At 36.4% G+C, this 23,037-nt stretch overlaps 1 protein-coding gene across 1 annotated transcript; it reads left to right on the top strand.

The window, feature by feature from the left end:
- The first annotated feature begins 4,927 nt into the window (after positions 1 to 4,927).
- On the top strand, positions 4,928 to 21,903 carry LOC149833758 (uncharacterized). Its single transcript, XM_090011002.1, has 9 exons — positions 4,928 to 5,153; positions 5,681 to 5,959; positions 6,304 to 6,648; positions 13,458 to 13,519; positions 13,672 to 13,746; positions 14,296 to 14,395; positions 14,512 to 14,583; positions 14,677 to 14,787; positions 21,161 to 21,903. The coding sequence occupies exons 2-9, from the start codon at positions 5,732 to 5,734 to the stop codon at positions 21,578 to 21,580; spliced, it is 1,413 nt and encodes a 470-aa protein (XP_089867128.1). The 5' UTR covers positions 4,928 to 5,153; positions 5,681 to 5,731; the 3' UTR covers positions 21,581 to 21,903.
- The last annotated feature ends 1,134 nt before the right edge of the window (positions 21,904 to 23,037 follow it).

Genomic DNA, 23,037 nt, shown 5'->3' with positions numbered 1-23,037 from the left:
GGCTTGAAATTGTCCTTGTCGGGGTTGAAAGGTACCCTAACCATGAGCATAAAGACAACAAGTTTGTTGTGTGGGCGAGGATGACCCATTTGTGTTTGAAACAACACTAGGGTTTCACTAGCAGAGAATGCTCAATGTTGATAAAACAGAAGACCACTGTCTAAGTGATCAGAGATGCGTTAAAGGAATGTGACTTGAAGTGTTAAAGGTTACAACAATGGTGGATGTAATCCAGAATAAGTTGAGTAGGTTGAAGAAAAAGAGTAAACAAATAATAAGTACAAAGAAAAATTGACATAACTGTGTTCTTACCTACACCAACATTGTTGAGGATGACAACAATTTTGGGTGAGGAAGAATGTCGTAGGCCGATCTTTCAAAATAGGACATGTGCAGTGTGAAGCTCTACTGAGTGAAAAATACATCGAGTGTAGGAACGTGTAGTATGCGTTCGCTTGATCGGTGATATGCGGTGGTAGCATGACATGCAATAGACATTGATATCATTGTTAGTGCATCGCTGTGTGGCAACACAGATGTAGAGCGTTGTTCGATTAAGCAATGCCAGCGGATCAGAGGATATTGCCTTTGGAGATTTGGTTAAGGACCTCTTGACTTACAAGAGTGTCCCACATATAGCGGTTGGATGCACGGGGATGCATGTTGGTTAGGGCTAATTCTCTCAGGGATCACATTAGGTGATTCCAACTGAGTATGGTGACTCAAAACTAGGCGAGTGAATGCCTTGGCACCAACGAATGAGTTTGGGTAGTGCTCTTTGCTATGATATTCAATCATCAACTAGTCTTCAGACTGGGGGCCACAAGGTCTTGTTCTTTCGGTGGTGCGGTTTTGCTATGTTGTGCGCATTGAACTGCAATGTGCTTCATAACACGCAAGGCTAAGACAAAGTTTGTGCCTCTTTCGAAAGTGATAGCTGGTATGAGACGACTATGCACTAAGCGACATGGGCTACATGAAATATGCATTTGATCAACTTCCGCTAGGCAGCTGCGCACGGGGTGGTACGCAGGGCCAATGAAAATAATTCAGCACATGGAAAGGTATTGGTACACGACCTTTGACCGTTAGGCTGACCAACTTAGACAGCTTGACGTGTCACTGGTTTGCGAAGCATTCTATGCCCATGATAGAGCGATAGAAAGGCTTGCGGCGGTAAGGAAGGACCGTCGCACCACACTGATTTATTGGAAAAATAAACCTGTGACACCTCATACACCGGCAAAATTTGATCCCCAGCCTTCAGCTTACATAGGATCCCATTCACCAAATGAGTAACCAATGTTATCCAATGCATAAACAAATGAAGGGTTTATTCTAACTGGCGGTTTTTGCCAATGCCCATGATTTTATTCATAAAAAAAAAACAGGAGATGATGATGATAGCTATTATTTTAGACAGTCACTACAATACTTGGTAACCATGCAAGCAACTCGCACCAATTTCTGTGGGGCATAACAGGGACACGCTATGGTGCATTCGTTTTTTTTTTATAATTTTCAATAATTTTAAAATAATTAAGCAATGAACATATTTTTATATTTTCAAATATCATTGGTTGAGATATTTTGGTAAATGTTTTATATAAGATTAGCAAATGAGAAGATATGCTTGTGCTCAACCGGTAATGACTCTTTCAAACTCGCAAAATAGGCTTGGCAAGCCCATTCAACAAATAGATGTTTGGCTTAGGCTTGGCTAGAACAGACTCATCAAGTGGTAATAGATATGTTTTATATTTCATAATCTCGTGTAAAACACACAGTGGATGTGTTTGAGTTTCAAACAGTAGATCTTATTGCTTCCAAGTTTGAAACAATGTGTTTTTCCTGTAATAGAGGCAATTTAAGATTGGCTTAATAGGTTAATAGTGTTGGAACAAACTGTGGCCAAAACAAGATTTTGGAAAACCAAGATCTTAAGCTTAAAGCACATTCTTACGATCACTATCTTTGAAACTTCAATTGCCCCACTTCAAGAATTTCAAAGATGCACATTCTTACGATCACTATCTCGACTAAATTATCATGATGCAAAAGAATTTTAAAGAGTGTCACTGATTAGCAAGATCAAGTAACCTCTTTCACACACAAACTTGCAAGCTGACCAAAAACCAAAGAAATAGAAAAGAAAGAAGAAGCTTGATAATAAAAAAAAAATTGATGATCCAAAATACGAAAAAGAAATTTTTTTATAAGACTTTAAGGAGGTTAACACATTCTGAGTAATAAATGAAATTAAAAGGTATAAATTCAATGTTTAGAAAAAATGAACAAAAATGATCCTCAAGAGTCACTCACCTTTGACCAATGGTGAAGGTCTTTCAAAACTGCCCAATAGTCACAAATTCTTATAAACACCTTTTAAATGCTTTTTAAAAGCTCTAAAATGGGCCAAATAAAAGTGAGAACTAAAAGTCAAAGTGGTCTCGATCAAAAGTCAATGTAGACTCAAACCTAAGCGCCTCACACTGCTTCAAAGTGCATCATCAAAGCACCATATTACGCGGCTTCATGCCCAAGCCATCCTAAGATACAAGAGTTTCCAAAATATAATATATATATATATATATATATATATATATATATATATATATATATATATATATATATATATATAAGAAATTTCTCTCCCTCTTGTAAATGAGACTAATAACTTTCAATTTTTTTTTGTGGAAAGCAATACTATATATATATATATATAAGAAATTTCTCTCCCTCTTATAAATGAGACTAAACACTTTCAATTTTTTTTTTTGTGGAAAGCAATACCTGCATCAAAACTTTATAAAAATGTGTAATTTCTCATCATATAAAATAGTATATTTTGAAACTTTTCCAACAAATAGTTCAAATACTATTATTTTCGACTTAGAAACGATGTATTTCTTTGCTAAATGAGCCAGTTGAGCCCAACTCATTTAGTTCCAAGTCACAATGAGCTTGTGCTTATCTCGACTCACTACAAAAACAAGTAGGGGTGGGCAACGGGCCTGTCCAGCCCACTAATGGATCGGGCTGGCCCAGTCAAAGACCATACCAGAGGCCCGTTTCAAGCTTAGCTAGAGCCTAATTTATTGGCCCAAGCCTACCCATGGTGGGCTGGGACGGCCCGCATGCTGCCCGGCCTAGTGCACACCTCTATGAACGCCTCAAGTTCCGTTCGATAGACTTGTTTATCCGCCCTTTTAATATGTGACCAATAAACCACAATATTTTCAAAACATCAAAATACCATTTGTTATTGTTTCAATGAATGGTTAGCACTCAGGTGCAGTAGCACACAAATTTTGTACATATGATTGCACCTGGGCTCTGAGGGGAAGGAGAGGTGGTACGCAGGGATGTCAACGGATCAGATGTAACCCGATATTATACCTGAAATTGAACCAGATTAGTCAGATTCGATTGCCAAATCCAGATCCAATTTAAAATAGGGTTAGGTATTACTTTTTCATCGAACTCCAAATTCAAATCCAGCTAAAATCTGAATCTGATTAAGTATAAATATCCGGTTTTAGACTAGTGGGATCCGGTTCGGATTTATCTTTTCCCATCTGATTTTGAATCTGAATCCGAATCCATCTCTGTTCGGTAAAATTCATAGCTCAAACCTGCCCACATGATATTCAGGTCGACCCAAATAATATTTTGGTCTGTATTTTTGTGCTTATATCTTGATATTGGAGTACAGTTTGGGGTGGATATGACAGCCATAACTTGGAATGAGTAGATGGCTTGACCAATTACCAAGGTCACTGGACCTAATGTCCCAAGTGACCAGAACAGGTTGTCCCTTTTCTAGCTGCAAAGAGTAGGCTGATTGCATCCAGTCCCATCCAACCCTGAGGGCCGTCACAAATATCGGTGATATTTTAAAAAATTATTGTAAAAAAGAGATATTTTATATTGCCTTTTTAAACTACATAATGTCGCATTATTTTTAAAATATTATCATATTTAAATTAAAATGTAAATATTTGATTTTATTATGATATGCTTTATCGATTATTATTTTTTACATCAAAAAAATAAGATGATTTTTAATTTTCATATATTGTATATTTGATATTCTTTCTTTAAATTATGCACTTCCATGTTAGATTATTTTTACAAATATTTTATTGATAAAAAAAATGAAAAAGACGTGAAAATTTCAAATTCTCAAGAAAATTTGGTAGAGATTGGGATGCCAACAAATCGGATTTTATCTGATACCCAACCAAGTTTGATTCCATTTAGTTACATTTGGTAAGCCAAAACCACATATGATTATAATGGGATGCAGATATGGTTTTCATTTTTTGTCAACGAATCTAACAAATATCCAGATTTTTATGGATATCCAAATCCGTTTACATTAAAAAAAAAAATCTGGCATGAGCTTTTCACCATCTGAATTTGAATATGTTTAGCTAAGATCCGATTAGATGATATGGGCCACATCCAACTCGATCCAAACCGTTTACATTCTAACATTGGACAAGAAATGAGATCAATTTAGTTCCCTAAAAAATAGCTTTTTTTTATGGTCTCACAAAAGTACCGGAAACAACCGCTCTTTTTTTGTTTTTTTTTTTCTCTTCTAATTTGTTTTTCTAAATTTAAGCTCCATTCTGAATTGTTCTCTGCCCACAAACAGGTTTGTGACAATAATAAGACAAGTCAGACAACTTCGGAATAATGACCAAAACACCCTCATGACTTCTCCATCGGAGATTCGGAAGCCATCTCATTGCGCCTTCGTTTCGGCGCAGTTTGGTAATTTCATAATTATTTTAACGGAAAAGCGTGTTTCTATCTCTCTCTCTCTCTCTCTCTCATTCAAACATGCTGGCATCCGAATTAAAAAGGCTTTTCTTTTTCCTCAATTTAAAAAACAAAAACAAAAACCAAAACCAAAACCGATCCTCTAGTAAATTGAATAAAAAAATAAATTAAAGAGAGAAGAAAATCTGCATCTCTCTCTCTCGTTTCCAGTGATGCTTTTGGAAGATCCTTCGTTCCTTCGCTGAGTGTTTATTTATATTATTATAATATTTTCTCTCTTTATCCTTCCTTCCATTTGATTCCCTTCGTTTCTTTCCAATCTGTGGATGTCGTTCTGAGAACTCGAACTGGGGCCGATCAAGGTGAGCCAAACGCCCTTTCTATTCGTTTTTCGTGCCGTTTAATCGATTTTATTGGAATTTTCCCGTTCGTTTATCGGTTGTGTCTCTGATAAATCTCCCCTCGATGCTCCCTACCCTACTACCCCTTCGTTTGATTTCATTATATTATTATTATGTTTTTCAAAATCGAAGTCTGCGTCTGATTTGGTGATGCCCCAAATTTCTGAGATCGAATGATGGTGATGTTTGGGTTTACGCATTGAGACAGTTCCTTAGGGTTCAATGCGTTGTGCTGTATTGCGTTCGATTCGTGATCCTAGAGTGTTCTGTGCAGTGTTGTCTCCGTCTTTTCCGGATTTGTCTCACCATAAAACTACTCCCTCCTACTGTTTTTGTGGTTTCCACAGTTGTACCCCTTCGTTATTTCCTTTTTTTTTTTAATTTACGTTTTCGTTTCTTCGATCTTCTCCTGTTGGGCTCGTTTGATTTTGAATTCCTTGTTGTTTGACGTCGAAGAAGTAGTTTTTTTTCTTTTTCTTTTTTGGCAGTGAAGGGAGGCTTATAGGATTTTGGATTGCCCAGAGGGAAGCAGGCCGTCGATGGAGGTCGACAATGCCGTACCAGTTTCCGCGGCGAAGGTTACTCATGCAAATGGGATCAGTGTGAAGGCTCCTTTGAGCAATGGGAAGGTTATGGAGTTGGGAGGGGGGAAAGGGAATTCGGAGATGAAGCAATACGATGGGGAATCGGAAACTATACACGACGCTTCTGATGTTCAAACGGGAGAGGCCGATGCTTCTGGGACGAAAAAATCGAGCCCGTCTAAGGTAATATTCTCACTCTGGGACGAATAATGCTTCTTTGATTTTTGGTTGGTGTGGATTGATCCAACACTCGTGGCTGTATAATTGTCTTTTTGACCATTTTATTCTCAAATCATCAATGCCGCACTGTTAATTTTCATAATTCACATGATCATGTCTTTCCTTTGATCTTTGGTTTGTTATGCTCTGTTTTCTTCTTTTTCACGATTCTTACTCTCTTCTCAACAAACATCAATATGAGCAAAAGTTTGAAATCTTTTACATCGGGTCTTCTGAAATTCAGTTGATCTGCCAATTAGTCTTAGTTATGAGTCTAAGGAGGGGTTAATGCTGTGTATGAAATGTAGGAGAGTGGATCAAAGCAATCTGATCATCCCAAGAACCTGAAACTGCAAAAGCCACAAGAGAGAAGTAAGAACCATGCATTGCCTGCCACTGAAAAACCTCATAGCTCTAAGGTCGGGGTGAGTTCGGTGAAAAAGACCAAGGATGCTAAAGTGATCGCAGATGATACTTTTCCTGCTTCAAATGGTTCGTGCACATCAGCTGCACATACAAAGCATGCTTCTCTCCAACCGGCTGCAACGAGCAACACGGGATCTTCCAACAATGTGCAGGTTGCTGAAGGTGATGGTGTTAGCACTGAAGCACATAGAAAAACAGAACGTGCACCTACAGCCGGTGAATATCAGGTAAACCTGTTCACTGATTTTGTTTTGTATCTGCACTCAGTTTCTTATGTTGCTGTTGTCATGGTTGTAAGTATAGTATAGTATTGTTACCCATATCGGTCAGGTCCAAAATAAGATAAGTATCCCATGGTGACAAAAGTTTAAAACTGCAATTTCTGGGCAGTGAATTTCTGGGGAGATTTTCAACTTTTTGAATATTTCTCGAGTTTTTTTGGCAAAATCTCGGGGAAAATATTAAAAAATCAAATAAATTCTCAAAAAATTTAAAAAATCAAATAAAAATAAACTAATTTAATTTTATGTGCAAAAAAAATATAAAATCTATTTTCAATCCCACTAACCATGTCTAAGAAGTATCAAACATCAAATAAGTATCAAGCATGTGCATCAAATGTACTTCCATTCAAATAAATATCAAGCATCAACTAAATTATCATACATTAAGTATCAATAATCAAGTATAAAAAACAAAAAGAAAATGATCACAAGTTCATGAGAAAACAAGCATCATAATGATTCAAGTTTATACAGAAAACCATTCACTTGCTATTAACTAAGAAATCAAAAGTGTCTTCATCAATTCCTTGGCGTTCAATGCTTTCATCCTTCTTCTCATTTTCTATTTTCTCTTCTTCATTCCTTTCTTCAATTGAGCCATATGCAAATGCATCAATGTCGTCATATACAATAGGCCGAGAATCTTTTGCTTCTTTTTCAACTGAAGTCTTCTGCATGTGCATTATCATGTGCACATACACTAAATCAGTAAGAGTTGTTGGCTCAAGATGGTTCTTCTGTTTGATATGTGCCACTTCAAATGCAATGCTGATGCACTGCATGGTTGACTAAGTATTTTAATTGTTATATTTTGCAAAATAGGGACATTTTCTCTACTCATTTTCCACCATATCCCTGATGAAAACAAAAGTAAGTAATGAAAAATTGATAATATATTCTAAAATAATTTTTTACAAAATGCAAATCAAAATTGAAACTTACATGGATGTGCAGTACGAATAAGAGATATTGTAATCTCATTAAAGATCTTTGGATCTTTTGAATGATAATAAGTCAATTATAAAGCAACCTCATCCTTTTTATCTTCCTTATCAATCATCTTTTTCATTATTTTCTTCAATGCTTCCATAATTTCATTGTTCATCTTCACAAGACCATTATAAAAAAGTTATGAATTTAAATACCGAGAAACAATATATAAGTCACTTCTCAAGTTGACCTCCCATCTACCATCAATGATATCCCATATTCATAGATACTTTGCCATTCGACATTTATAAAAACTTTTTATTGCTTCTTTAACGCTATTTATGCCTTCATACAAGTAACCTATGATAGAACCATCTCCATCTACCATCTTCAAAAGTTTTATAAGTGGTTCTGTTATTATTACTATTTCTCTTCCATTTTTCCAAAACTCCTCTTCTTATATAATATCAGTCACATCTTTTCCTTTTCCTCTTTTCTTAACCTTTTCTAAATTTCTCCATTCAGAAGAAGCAACAAAAAACCTCAACTTATCTTTCATTTTTAATATAGATTGTAAAAATAAAAAATTAGTAGCAAAACGAGTAGCTCCAGGCCTTTGTATCTCTATCATTTGTATAATTTCTTATAAGTTGCAAAATTGTTTGTAATTTGTATATGAAGTTTGTAATCCGTTTTGCATCCAATAATGTATGAGAGAAATTATGCAATCTATCATAATCTTCAAGCATTAAATCAATACAGTGTGCAACACAAGATAATGTAAAAATATGCCATCTTACCTCAACTGCAACCCTTGCTTTCAAGTAATTTGAGTCATTATCTGTCATAAATTTAACCACTTTGTCTGATCCAATTTTTTCAATAGTAACTGGTATATACTTCTCAATATATTCACTAGTTTTTGGTCCTTTAGCACATTTAAATTTAAAAAATATTGTGCCTTTAAGGCATGAGACTAAAATATTGACTAAGACCTTTTCTTTTTCAATTTTTGAGGAAAAATTAAATTCATAAGCAACAGAAACAAGAACATTCTCATGAGACATAGGAGGACATTGAGAAATTGATTGGGAGAGAGAGAAAAACCAAAGTTCAGTTCTAAATAGAGGTCGAAGCCAATGTAGATCAGATCAATGTTGTCAAATTAGTTTGAATAAGCCGATTCAGATCAAATCAGCCCTTATAAAACAGGGATTCGGCTAGCAGGGTGCCGCACCCGCGTCGACGCGACTCGACGTGGGTGCGGGTGCGGCACCGGGTGCGGTCAACCCGACCCTGGGTGCGTTGACCCGCGCCGAGGGGAACCCCTAGACCCCCCTTCTATATATATATATTACATTTTTGCCCATGTCGCACCCCCGCACCCCCGCACCCCCACCCATGTGACATAGCCCTTAGCTGATTTGAAACAGGGGTCAATTCAGCCCCCCTCCCAACATCGACTGATTTTGGCTTGAATTGTCTGAATCAACCATAATTGGTCTACTTGAAGCATAATCAATTCAGAATCGGCCAAATTCTGTTTTTTTTTTATTATTTTTCCAATTGTTTTTGCATTTTTCTGATTTTTTAATAAAAAAATCTGTAAAATCTCCTTTTTGCAGAATACAACAAACCCCTCTCTCTCTGGGTCTCTCACTCACCAGACACTCACCGCCGATGAGTCACTGGTCGTCGAAATCGGTGGGTCACCGGTCGTCAAAACCAACGACTGAGTGAATCAGGGAAGAGAGAGAGAGAGAGAGAGAGAGAGAGAGAGAGAGAGAGAGAGAGAGAGAGAGAGAGAGAGAGAGAGAGAGAGAGAGAGATCGGTTCGATCGACGGTGTCCGCTTGTCGCTCGCTGCTCGTAGAGAAGCTTCGATAGGGTTTCAGGGTTTCAACTTTCAATCTCGTTTTTTGCTTTTTGAAAGAACCGTGGAAAACCGACCCCCCCCCCCCCCCCCCCAAAAAAAAAAAAAACAAAAACAAACAAACATAAAAAGAGTTTAAAAAATGTCACTGATATATTGCGAGATTTACTAAATCTCGCAATACTTTCACGAGAAATTGTCATAAAAAAATCTCGCAAGATTTTCATAAAACTTTTGGATTAAATCTCGCATTTTTTGCGAGATTTTCATAAATATCATGATATTAGTCACCATGACGTATCGTATCGTATCGTAAAAAATCATAATTTTTTCTAAAAGATCCAAAAAAATTATTGAAAATTATTAAAAATTCTAAAAAAATCATAACACATGAAACAATGATGAAGTGCACAAAATACAATCATAAAATCACATACGAAGCATTTATGTCTCTATGAGTTGCATAAGACATCATAACCAAGTTTTTTAAAAATAACACATGAAACAATAATCAAGTTTTTAAAAAAATATACCATCCATCATAACCATCATCATTATCTTCTTATTTTTCTCCTTATTCGACATTTACATTATCTCCAATGTACGTGGGCTCTTCATCATCTACGTCCTGAGCTCCTTCCACGTTTATCTACTGATTGTTCTCTTTATTTAGAATGCTTGTTTCTTCTTGAACCCATGCATCCAATATATAATTTTTTTTCAAACTAATAAGAACAAATTGCACTTTGTGCTTCCTTGATGATAACTTTTCTAGTTGCCTAAAAAGTGATTTGAAAAAATTAAAATTAGTTGGGTTTTGTATGATATAAAAAACTTTAAATAAACACATGAAAATGACAAATAAACTTTATAAATTTATATAGCTTTTTCCTCAGTCGTAAGTTGTAGCGAATGTAGACGAGGTCATTAAGCTGTTTTGTGCTCTAATCTATTTCTTCATTTTATATGTATTTGTTCAAAGATGCTCCAATTTCTCTAACATCCACTTGCACTACACGTTTGACTAAAAATGCGGTTGACAAAAGTTTTCAAGTTTAGAATATTACTTCCAAACCTGATCCACTAAAAATGTTTGAAAAAAACAAGAAAATAAGAATTCAATAAGACAATAACAGATACAAAACATCATAACTAAATAATAATATGAAATTAAATTTGAAATAGACAAAATAAATTACCTGGATGCATCGTGATACGATTTCATACTGCTACAGGTCTCCCCATATCATACAATGCATTATCATAAATTTTCATTTCCTTATGAATTTGATTTTGGACACCATAATCAGGGTTCAACCTTTTAATGCAATCCAAGAGTCTCTTATTGACTTCTCTGTCAATTTTAAATATAGGAGAGTATCTAAATACATGATTTAAATAATATACTTCAACATAAAGAGGTTGATGAAGTTGCCTAATCCACCTATGATCAATGATGTTCCATATAGGGATGTATAAATTTTTTTCCATTCAAATTATCTCTAATGGCCTCTTTTGCCTTATCCACGGCCTCATAGAGATAACCCATAGCTGGTCTATCTTCACTGCCAACCAATCAAAACACCTTTACCAAAGGTATAGTGATTTTCAACAATTTCATGCATGAATCCCAAAATTCATTTCTGAACTACAAGTTCTCTTGACTTTTTTTTTGTGAACGAGGATATGCATTCCACTCATCTAATGATTTTTTTTAGTGCAGTCCTATTCTTTATTGAACTTTGCATTGTCAAAAAATTTATAGCAAATCTAGTAATTGCATTACGAATCAACTCAACACCACTAGTGTACTTTCTCATCAAGTTCACAATACATGCATGATTATAAATAAATTTAGTAACTTCTTGATAACATTCAACAGTGTGCTTTATCTCATCTATGCTGTCGATGTCCTCAAGCATGAGGTCTATGCAATGGGCATCACACAAGGTTCAAAAGAATGACCTATAGTTTTCTTCCAATTATTTATTTGCTGCCCTATAATTTGCCACATCATCAGTAATGAATTAAACACTATTTTGAGGTTGAACCTCTTTCACAACCTGATCAAATACCCTTAGCAATACATTTGCTGTCTTGGGCGTATTGAACATATCAATTGATTTCAAAAACATAGTTCTTTGGGGACAATAGGCAAGAAAATTTATCAAGGTCATTGACTTCTGTCCACCCATCTGCCATGATGCTACACCTAGTTTCTCTCTATGACTGCCTTATCACAATATGCTTTAACTTCATTCACATTAGTATCTAATTTTTTTCTTTCAAAACATGATACAAAGACATTTTATATCCAGGCCCGATACTGGTTATGATATCTGTCATTACCTAAAAATAAAAATTTTTTATTGCATTGAATGAAATGCCGACATCATAGAACCATCTCCTAACCACGACATTCGCTTGCTCGACTAAATGTCAAGGAGTCGTAACAATATGAATGTTGGGTTGTGCCCCAGGGGCAGTCTTAGGAGGAAAAAAGCTCCTAATAGAGCATTTAGCTCTATCTTCTCTTGAAAAACTCCCTCATACTCCTCTTTCTCCTTCTCTTTTTTGTGCCCGCAACATTACTACTACTAGCACCATCCATGCATTTTTCTTTTGCTACAAAACTTCCTACTTCTGATGCTATGAGGGGCTAGATTCAGAAGTAGGGAGCTCATCTTCGTCCTCTTAGGGCTGCACATACCTCATTTCTGCCTCACTCATCTCTTTTTCTTGTTTTTTCTCTCATGTCAGTGAGTAATTGTCATTTCACGTCTTTCGATAATTTTTTTGACGTGCAGACCGCAACATAGATATGTGTCTCGGCTAAATGATGTTTCAACTGAGAGATACCACCTTAAAAAATAGTATGACAATAGTTGCACTCGATTTTCAATCGGTTTTTACTCATTACTTGAGTTCTCCATTGCCATGCTGGATCATTTGATGCCATTTCCCCCCAAAAAACTCAATAAAAAGCAAATAATAAGGTTTTTTTACCTTAATCCACTTGAGTGAAAAAATGATGAAAATGCACTTTTATTTGAACAAACCGCAAAAGCCCTCTCCCTTACTCACTGATAGCCCCTCAAATTGCTCTCATGAGTTCTAGGGTGCGTGGATACCTCTCTAATGACTTCTACACAAACGAAGGAGTCGACCCTCAAGAGGTCTTTAAAAGCCAAAACTGAAAATTTATGATTTGGTCCTTTTTTAGGTACACCGACATTGTATCGTATGATACACCTTGCATCATACGATATAAGATTGCATCGTACAATCTAAGTCACACAGACTCGGCTATAAGGTCGATGCACCCGCGTCGACACTCCTCGACACAGGTGCAGACACGGGGCAGACACGGTCAACCAAGTGTCAAACTTGGTCAACGCATTGGGGCCAAGTCCGTCCACATTTTGGACTCGGTCAACTTTGACCGAGTCTATTTTTGTCCATTTTTTAGAGCAAAAGACATAAAAACTAAAAAAAAAATTGATCTTTTTATATATTTTTAAAAATATATATATAGCCGAGTCTTATTATTGTTATATATATATAGCCGTGTCCCCCTAATAGGCACAACTTTGACCGAGTCTTATTATTGTTATATATATATATATTTTAAAAATATATATACATATATATAGCCGTGTCCCCGTGTCCAAATTTTTTGAAATTGCTACGCACCCGTACCCGTACCCGTACCCGCACCCATGTGACATAGCGGACAATACATACGATACAGATACGATACACACTCATATCGCGATATGAGTGTGTATTGTATTGATATTCCCCATAGTAACGATACTTACAACATTGGCTGTTGTCATTGTCTTGTCTTAAAAGGGGTCTGTATGAGTTGAAACACACTTTTTTATATTGCTTTCAACTTTTACTATTATAGTATTGATGTTTGTGCTTCACTCATATTTTTCTGGCAGCAACTTGGCAAACCCATGTCAACATCATCTATCACCAAGGCTTTGCAATCTGAAGGGTTCAAGTAAGTCTCTGTTTCGCTTAACAGATTCAATGTTTCTGGGTCTTCCCATGTAATTGTTGTCTGACAACTACATACAAAGCCAACTTTGGGATTCTGGTAGATCACATAAATTTGCTCTTTTTTTTGTGCTTATCCATCACCTGTTGCCTCAGAGAACAGAACAAGTTGAAGCCCTTGAAACAAGGATTGCCTTCCAAAGTAGAAGAAGATGGGCAGTCTTCTTCATCGTATCCTCTTGTTTGGAAATCTGATTTTGTCTCTAGCATTTTTTTTTAAAGTTCTTAGATGTGTTAGAGCTTTCACATCCGCTTAACTTGCAAAAGCTTACTATAGTTGGACCTGAATTTCTTGTTAGATTTTCTAGTGTTCTTAATCTTTCTGGCTTTTATCTGGTATCTTGGCAATATAAAAATTTAAAATAAGAAACTCTTTTAAACTAAGTGTTTCATGTATAACATGATCAAGTGATAAATAAAAAAGCTGCAAAAAAGTTAAAAGTCAACCGAACAATCCCAAAAGATAAATTCTTTATTGCTGGTAGATCAGATTTGTCTTAACTTGTGAAGATACCATCTAGAAGTACATGTTTATTTTTATGTTGCAAGAATATATGTCTTGATTCTATTAGAGTTATCATCAGCATTTATAGTTGCTCAGTGTGATTGCTGTTTGTTGAAACAAAATCACTGACATTTATCCCTAACTATCTATCCCAATCTTTTGTTTCTTTTGGCTCGCTAAATAATTATAAAACTGGATTCCTTAAGCACTTTTAGTAGCCCCACCTTTGGAGGTTCTAAACCTCAGAGAATTGGCACTACTCCTACATATAATTTCAATTTTAGATGTAATGAGAGAGCTGAAAAAAGAAGGGAGGTGAGTGATCTTGCTTTTCTAAAGTTTCACTCAGAAGTATATATATATATATATGGATAGGTGTGTGCCTTCAACAGCTGGACTAACATTGGTTGGGCCTGTTGCTTATGTACTAGTTCTTCTCAAAACTCGAGGAAAAGAATAACGCAAAGGAAGCTGAGAGGAATTCATTGCAAGCGAAGTGCAAGGTTATATTTTAATTATGTGAGAGAATTAAGGTCAAATATCTTTGAGAACCCGTGCAACTTTTGTAAACATTGTATGCTTTATTCTGTGGACAGGAGACTCAGGAAGCAGAGATTAAGCTGCTTAGGAAAAGCATAACATTCAAGGCAACTCCTATGCCAACTTTCTATCAGGAACCAGCTCCTCCAAAAGTTGAGATAAAGAAGGTTGATATCATATGACTACAACATTTCTTGTTTGCTTGAAGTATCATGCTGCTGGTTTACTTAAAGTTTTAAGGGTTAAGCTTAAATATTTGGCCAAAAGCTTCATGAAAGCAAGCAATTGATTTCCGATGGATAACAGTCTGTTTTCTATGATTTTTTTAAATGCTGAAGTTGCTCTATTGTGTCTCTTACAACTATTCCAATTCATTAACCACATGCTCTTTTCTGTGTCAAATGAGATAGGTGGATGGTTAGGTTGCACTAGGGTTTTCATGTTCAAATCTCATGGGGGTTATCCCCCCCCCCCCCCCCCCTCCCCAGCTTGCCTATTCGAAAAAAAAGAAAAAAGAAAGAAAGAAAGCTATTTTCCTTTCCTAGTCACATGTATAGGATACATTTCTATAATAACTATGCAATGGCTAATGCACTTAAAAGATATATTCAGTATCCAAATCGTAATCTTATAGGTCATTTATGACTTTTTCCTTTGTGGATAGGCAAGTGTGCCATCACTAATTTAATTATAATCATTTTGATAGCAGAATATCACCATAGCATTATGCAGTTGCTTCGAGTTTTTTTATTTAGTCTTTGAGATTATCCGTATTGTACATGATTTGGTTGAAATCAATTTGGAAGAAAAAATGTAAAAAAGCTCCTATCAAATTGAAGCATTTTGCTGTCTGCTATACCTTGCCTGCTTGCCCTAAGCATTTGCAAATCCTTATATGTAATCAGTGAATGGAAAATATGCATTCTCTAGGACATGATTCTTTGAGTTTTGAATTGATTATTAAACATGTTCCAGGGAAGTTCCTGTATCATTTGTTTTGTTCTTTTGAATTCAGTACTTAGTTGATTTCCACGGAAAGATATCAGCTTGTGATCGGAGCTATAATTGTGTACCTTGATTCTCATGAATTGTTGGACATATCTAGTTAAACCATAGCCATCAGTTGGACATATCTTGGCTATTTCTTTGAGAGGGTTCTTTTGAAAATTAGAATATAAACATAATACGAAAGACGAGAAAATAATGTGTTTACTCGAATTATTCTTACTAAAATACAAAGAAAAGTTGAAAAGCTTTTGAAATATAAAACTCACAAAGGATAAGAGGAAAATATATATGTAAAACACATAAGTTCAAGAAAAGTTAAAATATCATCATATTTTGAATCACAATAATATTGTGATATTTATGTTATGTTGATATTTTGAAATTATTGTCGATTTTTTCACTCTTTTTTTTACTTACGACAAAAATGCATTAATTATCATGAAATTTCAAAATATTGACGAATTGCTATGAGGTAAACTTGTTAATTCATGAAATATGTTTCAGAATTTGTTCAAAAGATGTCTTTCATACGTTGTACTTCACACCTTCATGAACTTACATTTACTAGGTCATTAGATTTCTAGATATGTTGCAGAGAGCAATTGAAGTTCATCAGCTTGTTGAATTATTAGAGTACAATTGTGTGTCAATGGAACTTTGCAGCTTAATTTATTCAGTCCTTGCTCTGTGTAGGGCTACATTTTAGAAAGAGGATAACATTTTCATCTGAAGGCTAAGCTCATGCCACTTTTTCCAGGTTCCCTATTGAAGGCCATGATAAGTATCAAAGCATGGGTATACACTATACAGAGAAGGAGAGAGAAGAGCATAAAGAAAGAAAATGAAGAAGAATACTTCATTAGAGAGAAAACTGAAAATAAGATACACTATATGGGGGTCAGCGCCCTAGAGGTCACGAAAAGACAAATTCTGTTGACCCGATAACCACCTGACAAATTACAACAGTATCCCTATTAGATAATGTTATGTACATAAAAGAGGGGTAGTACAAGACACTAGTAATACATATGATACACAAACATATTACACTATTCAACAATAAGCAAACCACAGTGTGTCTCTAATCCTTGTTCTCTGAAGAAACTATCTATTTCATTACTTCTCCATAGCCATGTAATGGTGCAACCAATGGCCCTGCATAGACATTACTTCTCCATAGCCATGGAATGGTGCGACAAATGGCCCTGCATAGTAAGAAATGTGTATGTTTTTTATTTTATTTATATTCTCTACAGGAATGAATTGTATTTGAATTTATCTCTTGTCACACACAGACCTGGCCCATGCTCAACCTACATCCAACAAGCAGTCCAACAAACCTGTGACCCTCATCCGACTATCGCCTTAAAAGGTTCTTGCCTCCAAGGCATGAGCCGTGTGCCTGGAGGCAAGATCAATGAGTCAGAAGGCATTTGCCTAAAGGTGTTTTAGAGGTTATACTTAGTGATGAGGTGTATGCCTCTGCCTCATGGATAAACTTTTCAATTTTTCTTTATTTAGTACTTGCTGCAATGATCACTAGGGAAGAATATCCGATCCTGAGGCTGCGCCAGAATCTTTTGGTTGCTTGTTCGCAATTTTTTTATCTTTATCTCTGGAACTTGGGAGTGGAGAGGGTTGTGGCCTATGTCACATGGGTGCGGGTGCAGGGATGCGGCACTTCCAAAAAACCCGGGTGCGGGGGTGCGGCAAAAAAAAATATATATATATATACATATATATATATATATATATATATATAAAGTCCAAAAGTTGGACATAAATGACCCTGGGTGCGTTGACTGCACCCAGGGTAAGTTTGATCGCATCGGGTGCGGCACCTAGTTGGAGAATCCCTGTGACATATAGGGCAAAAAAATTTTTCTTGGCAATTTTTTTTAAGTAAAAAAAATTGGACCAAAATGACCCTGGGTGCGTTAACCGCACCCAGGGTCAGGTTGACCACACCCGGTGCCGCACCTGCGTCGCGTCGCGTCGACGCGGGTGCGGCACCCTGCTAGCCGAATCCCTGTGACATAGGTTGTGGCTGTATATGTGGTGGCCCTGGTGGGATTGTTGAGCCTTAATAAGGTCAACATCTGTATGGTTGGGATATTCCCATTCTTCTATGGTAAATGGAGGCCTAGGAATGAGAAGACAAGTAAATGTTAAAATGTGTATCAAGAATTGGAAACTGTGCTTTAGAAGGTGATGAAGGTTATATGAGCAGTTTGTATGTTACTGTTCCTTTGACAAGTGTCATAGGTGGAAAAATGTTGAGAGTTGGGGAACTTGATTTTGGTTTTGAAATTCTAGATGCTTATTCTACTTGATTCTGGTCTAAAGGTGTTGGATGCCTAGTTTAACATGTTTGAGATGCATTTTTGTGTCTATGGAAACTATGTGGATTATTACAATTTGCTTTCCATGTATTAGTTCTTTGAATAACTGCTTGTGCATTTTTTTCCTCTGGGAGGAAGAGGTCTAATATAGTTCAGTTCGTACTGTTTATTATTTTAACAGTTCCAATTTCATAGCCCCGTGGACGTGTGGTGGTTTCTCATAGGTTGGTGGGAGACATGGTGCAAAAAGGAATAAAAACCTTAGACAAGTTCATCTATAAAATTGGATGCACATCTGTGAGGATGTGTTTCTTCTGGATGACAGCGCGTAATGTTTTAAAAAAAATCCTCTTTTGCAGTAATGTTTCTTTATTTTCTGCTGTATTTTCCCATATACTTAGTGCAAAAATCTGGTTATGCTTTTGCAGCTTCTTGTAAATGTAGTAACTTAACAGCTCTAATTGTAAAACAAATGCATGTAGGGAGTGATCCACTAGGACTGACCCTGGACTTGGTTTCTAGGTCAACTTTTCCTCCTGGGATTTTAGAAGATAGTGATTGTTAGTCAGAATGGATTCATACACAGGAAAATAGCTTTTGCGCCTCTATGCGTTAATTGCATTTCATTCTTTCAGTATATGGTTCTCAAGCAAAGTGTATGCAAATTGTCATATGATTTTTAAAGTTTTGTTGCTATAGGCATAATTTTCAGAACGAAGCTGCATAGGATACAGAATCTACATCAGTCTGGTGATATATGAACTAATAGATGACACGTGAGATTTTTTTCATGAATTGCTTTTCTTAGTAACTTATTAGAGATGAATATTCACAGATATTGTTAAAGCTTCAAAGTTAAAGTATATTAAAATCAAGGAAAACGGATTGACTGTGTCACTTTGGCAGTTTGTCTTGTTCGGGACAGAGATGGCACTCTCCATGTTTCCTATGCTTTTATTATTCCTACAGGGTTCTTTGAAGTGGAAGGTTTCTCTACTTATTTTTTGATCTTGTCTACTGTGACAAACAATCTGCACTGAATGTGGATATTCAGAAGGCTTACAATTCTTCAAGATTGAAATTGTTGGATGGGATTAAATAGGTTCTGTCTGTTCGGGGTGCTGGGTGTAATATACAATGACCTGTTGCCTCCCTTTATCTGCTAGTAGTAAGCCCCAAGCTCTCATCTATTGAATCTTCAATAATGGATCTAGCTTTTGTGTTCCTCCCACGTTGTGGTTGCGCCATCACCTATAAGATTGATTTGGAACTGGACTTCCTACTGTAAGGGATTGTTTCACTGGATTTCATTTTATTGAACACACAATCTTCAGATATTATTTTGAAATTGCTTGCTGATTGACTCTGAAAAGTTCTAGGTCAAAGGTTGATTGATAGTAGTGACATGAGAAAAGTAAACTTTGAATAATTGACTAGTAGCTGAACCATGTATTAAAATAGTTATTATCTTGCTACGTTGTCAATAAGCATTAAGTAAATGAGGTTATTATAAAGTTAAATTCGCTGACCCCAATTGTTTTGGGATGAAGGCGTAGTTGTTGTTGTTGTTGTTGTATAAAGTTATTATAAACAAACCAAAGCAGACAAAATAATTTTTGAACACTAAATTGAGGCATTATATGTATATATGGATGCTATCGTGATGCATGATTGGATACATGAATATCTCATACTGTTTGGCAATGCGAACAAATAAATTTTCATATTGTTAAGTGACCTATATCTTCATGTTTGTGTTTAGTCTAATCTGCTGTATATCTGTATGTTGGTACGTAGTATTAAACCCATGAATATTTCATACTGTTTGGCAGTGAAAACAAATAATTTTTCATATTGTTAAGTGCCCTGTATCTCAAGTTTGTGGTTAGTCTAATTTGCTGAAGTATTTATTTCTGTATGTTGGTCTGTACTATTAAACCCTATCTTGGTGGGTGCTGTATTTTCTTAAATTTACAGACATAAACATCAGATTAACCAGAAGTAGTCATGGAGCCCATTTTCCTTGTGGACCTATGCTGCAGGTGCTTGTTTCATCAATTTGTTAGTACAAGTTAAGGCAAACCTATCATCTCTTGGAAATGAGGCACAGACACAGTCAAAGTGCCTTTTCATCTCTGTTCAAAACAGGAAACAATGTTGATAAAGAACACTTCTATTTTGGGAAATTCTAGAAGTCATTAAAGTATAAAGGGGTAAATATATAGTATCAGATAGATGGTAATTAATGATTTCACAAAGTTCTTATAAATATGCTCAGCTTTTTGTGGTTTTGGTTTTTTCTGTAACTTTTATAACTTGATGATCCTGATTGTGATGGTGATAACCATTTCCTTATTTTGTTCTAATGTTAAACCATGGTCTCATAGTTATGTTTGAACAGTTGAAGTGTCGACCATCTGAATTAGGAGAGCAGGGGATGAAGATGGTCTTTGTGATACATTGGACTTATAAAAATATGTGTTTAATAATGTGGAAAGTGAAAGCCTTTTGGCTGTCCAATTGAATATACCTCACTGAGATTTCGTGAATGTTAGATTGTTAACGTCAGATGACATCATTTCCTTTTGATGTCTATCATGGAGGATCAAGAAGTGGCATCTCTTGAGCAAGGGAATCTCATGTGAAGAAGGGGCTGTGTATTTATAGGAAATATGGAGATGCTAGAATTACTAGTGTTTTTTCATAATTTTAATTACCAGATGGTTAAACTGTGATGATGTGATTATCCTAGAATAACTACATGCAGGATCAAGGGCTGGCATGGCAACATACGAGTGGTTTCCTTAGGGTCCCAATTGTTGAAGAACCAAAGGCTATCAATTTACTTGGTCACATACAGAATGTAGAGATGCTAGAGCAAGAAGTGTTTGGACATATGGTCTTTGTCTTCTTTGAGCCAGAATCTCAAATATAGAAAATCTATGAATAAAATATTTTACTCTGTTCCAAGATCCAACAGGTCCCCACTGTTAGGCGTACTGGAGCACCTGATGCTTTTCGCCATTGCCAATAAGCACAACTTCCTCTTCTCACCTTTTGCCTTAATATGCAATGTTTTTTAGCTAGTTAGCAGGATCACATGCACTGAAAAATGACTTGTGGCAGATGGGTCCGTAGCAGTTTTCTTTTGAAATTAGTTGTGTGCTCAAAAGTTAGACTGATGATGCAGATACCACCAACACGACCAAGATCACCAAAGTTAGGCCGGAATAAAAGCTTTGGTGCAGCGGGCAATAGTGAAGGGAACCCTCTTCATACTTGCAGAGTGGGGCGCTTGAGCCTGGACGAGACCAGGACATCTAATCGTAGTCTCCACCAGACCGGGAAAGATTCCAAGAAGCCAGAGCGAAAATATCTCCCAAAACATACATCTGAAAAATCAAAGGACCCCAAGGACCCCAACCATGATACGAATTCAACACATCTCCCTTCAAACACTGAAGTGATTACTGCAGTTGAGGTTGCCAAAACTGGAACTGAAACTGAAACAATTGAGCCTGTTGTCCAGAAGCATTATGAAATGGAGAAGGAACAAGAGCCAGAACCAAAGCCAGAGCCAGATCCTGAGGCAGGTGACAGCCACAATTAGTGAGATTGCGAGAGAGCAATGTTCATCGTTTTTTGTCTTTTTCCAGAAGGACAAGGGAAAGAATGCCAGTAAGTATTGAATTCTGTGGGACTGCTACCCAGTTGTGATGGTGAGAGAGATGCAAGAAAGTCTGTTGTATTATATTTATAATCCATACGCGTCTAGTTGTTTGGGTTTTTTCCGTGAGCTTTTTTCCATTTCGTTTTGTATTGCCGATTTGGTAAAGCAAACTCATGATTAGTTCCCAATATGATGAAATGTTAATTGTATTATTTGTTGACCTTTTGCCTTAATTTGTTTCATGTTACTTTTGTTCTATTTAATCTAATTCTTAGCGGCATTTTTTTCTTCGGTTTAATGTGATCCCGTTAACCTTTCTAACCCATTGTGGATTCTGCATGTCTAACCAAGATAGTGAAAATAACCTGATTCCAGAGAGAGAGAGAGAGAGAGAGAGAGAGAGAGAGAGAGAGAGAGAGAGGTATGAACCCGCCCTTCAAGCCCCCTACAACCGTTCGATAAAAAGATCTGGTGGTCGCAATTGAAAAGAAAAAGAGAACCTGTCTGCGTTTTAGCAAGGGTCACCACTGTCGCTAAAAGTTTTTCTATTTTTGGGTTCTCTACAAATCGGTCCCTGTCTTATTGAGGATTTGCAAAATAGTCCCTGCCTTATGATATTTTGCAAATCGGTTCCTGCCTTTTTTGCTCTTACTGTAAAATAGTCCTGTTAGAACGGCATCAAACTAACCATGGTTAGTGATTGACCATGGTCAGATTTCATGAAAAATGACGATCTACCCCTATCTCTTTGTTCTACACTCAAGTTTTCCCTGACCCTCTCTTACACCCAAGTCTTCCCTAACTCTCTCTCTCTCTCTCTCTCTCAACAGAGTGCTATTCAATGAGAAGGTTGCAGTGAATGGGGATGTTGAAGATGAGATTTCGCTGTACCAGTAACGATAAGGTTTCCCAATGTAAAATTTAGCTGACTGAATGAAATTGATCGACATGTATAGTAACTGGAAACAAAGTCTTCGCTTGGAGATTTTGGTAGGGAGCGAGAGTCTGATTAGGAAGAAGCATACCCAAGGAGTTGGGAAACTCTGCCGTACAATGGAGTGGCCATGTTGGTCAAACAAGACAAGAATGCTGTTATCAAGCAATCCTGCTTTACTGATATACGAACTCCATGGTGTTACTAGGCCATACCATAGTTGCATAGAAACCATATTTTGACCTACATATCCCATTTCAGGAGGATCAGAAACACCAAAAAACCCGTTTCTAGAGTGGATATAAAAGAGGTTTTGATCCATTTGAAAGCTAAATGGATCCCACTAAATTAAATAGGATTTGGGTCCACTTGCGACCCAAATAAATCTTGTTATATATATATATATATATATATTATTTAGTAGATTGAATTTAGATTTAATGAGACTCACCAAATCCAAACC

Source organism: Nuphar pumila, chromosome 6 (genome assembly GCF_984573655.1).
Source record: "Nuphar pumila chromosome 6, dmNupPumi1.hap1.1, whole genome shotgun sequence".
NCBI lineage: Eukaryota > Viridiplantae > Streptophyta > Magnoliopsida > Nymphaeales > Nymphaeaceae > Nuphar > Nuphar pumila.
The sequence above is the reverse complement of the archived record's forward strand: the minus strand, read 5'-3'. Positions and strand labels throughout refer to the sequence as shown.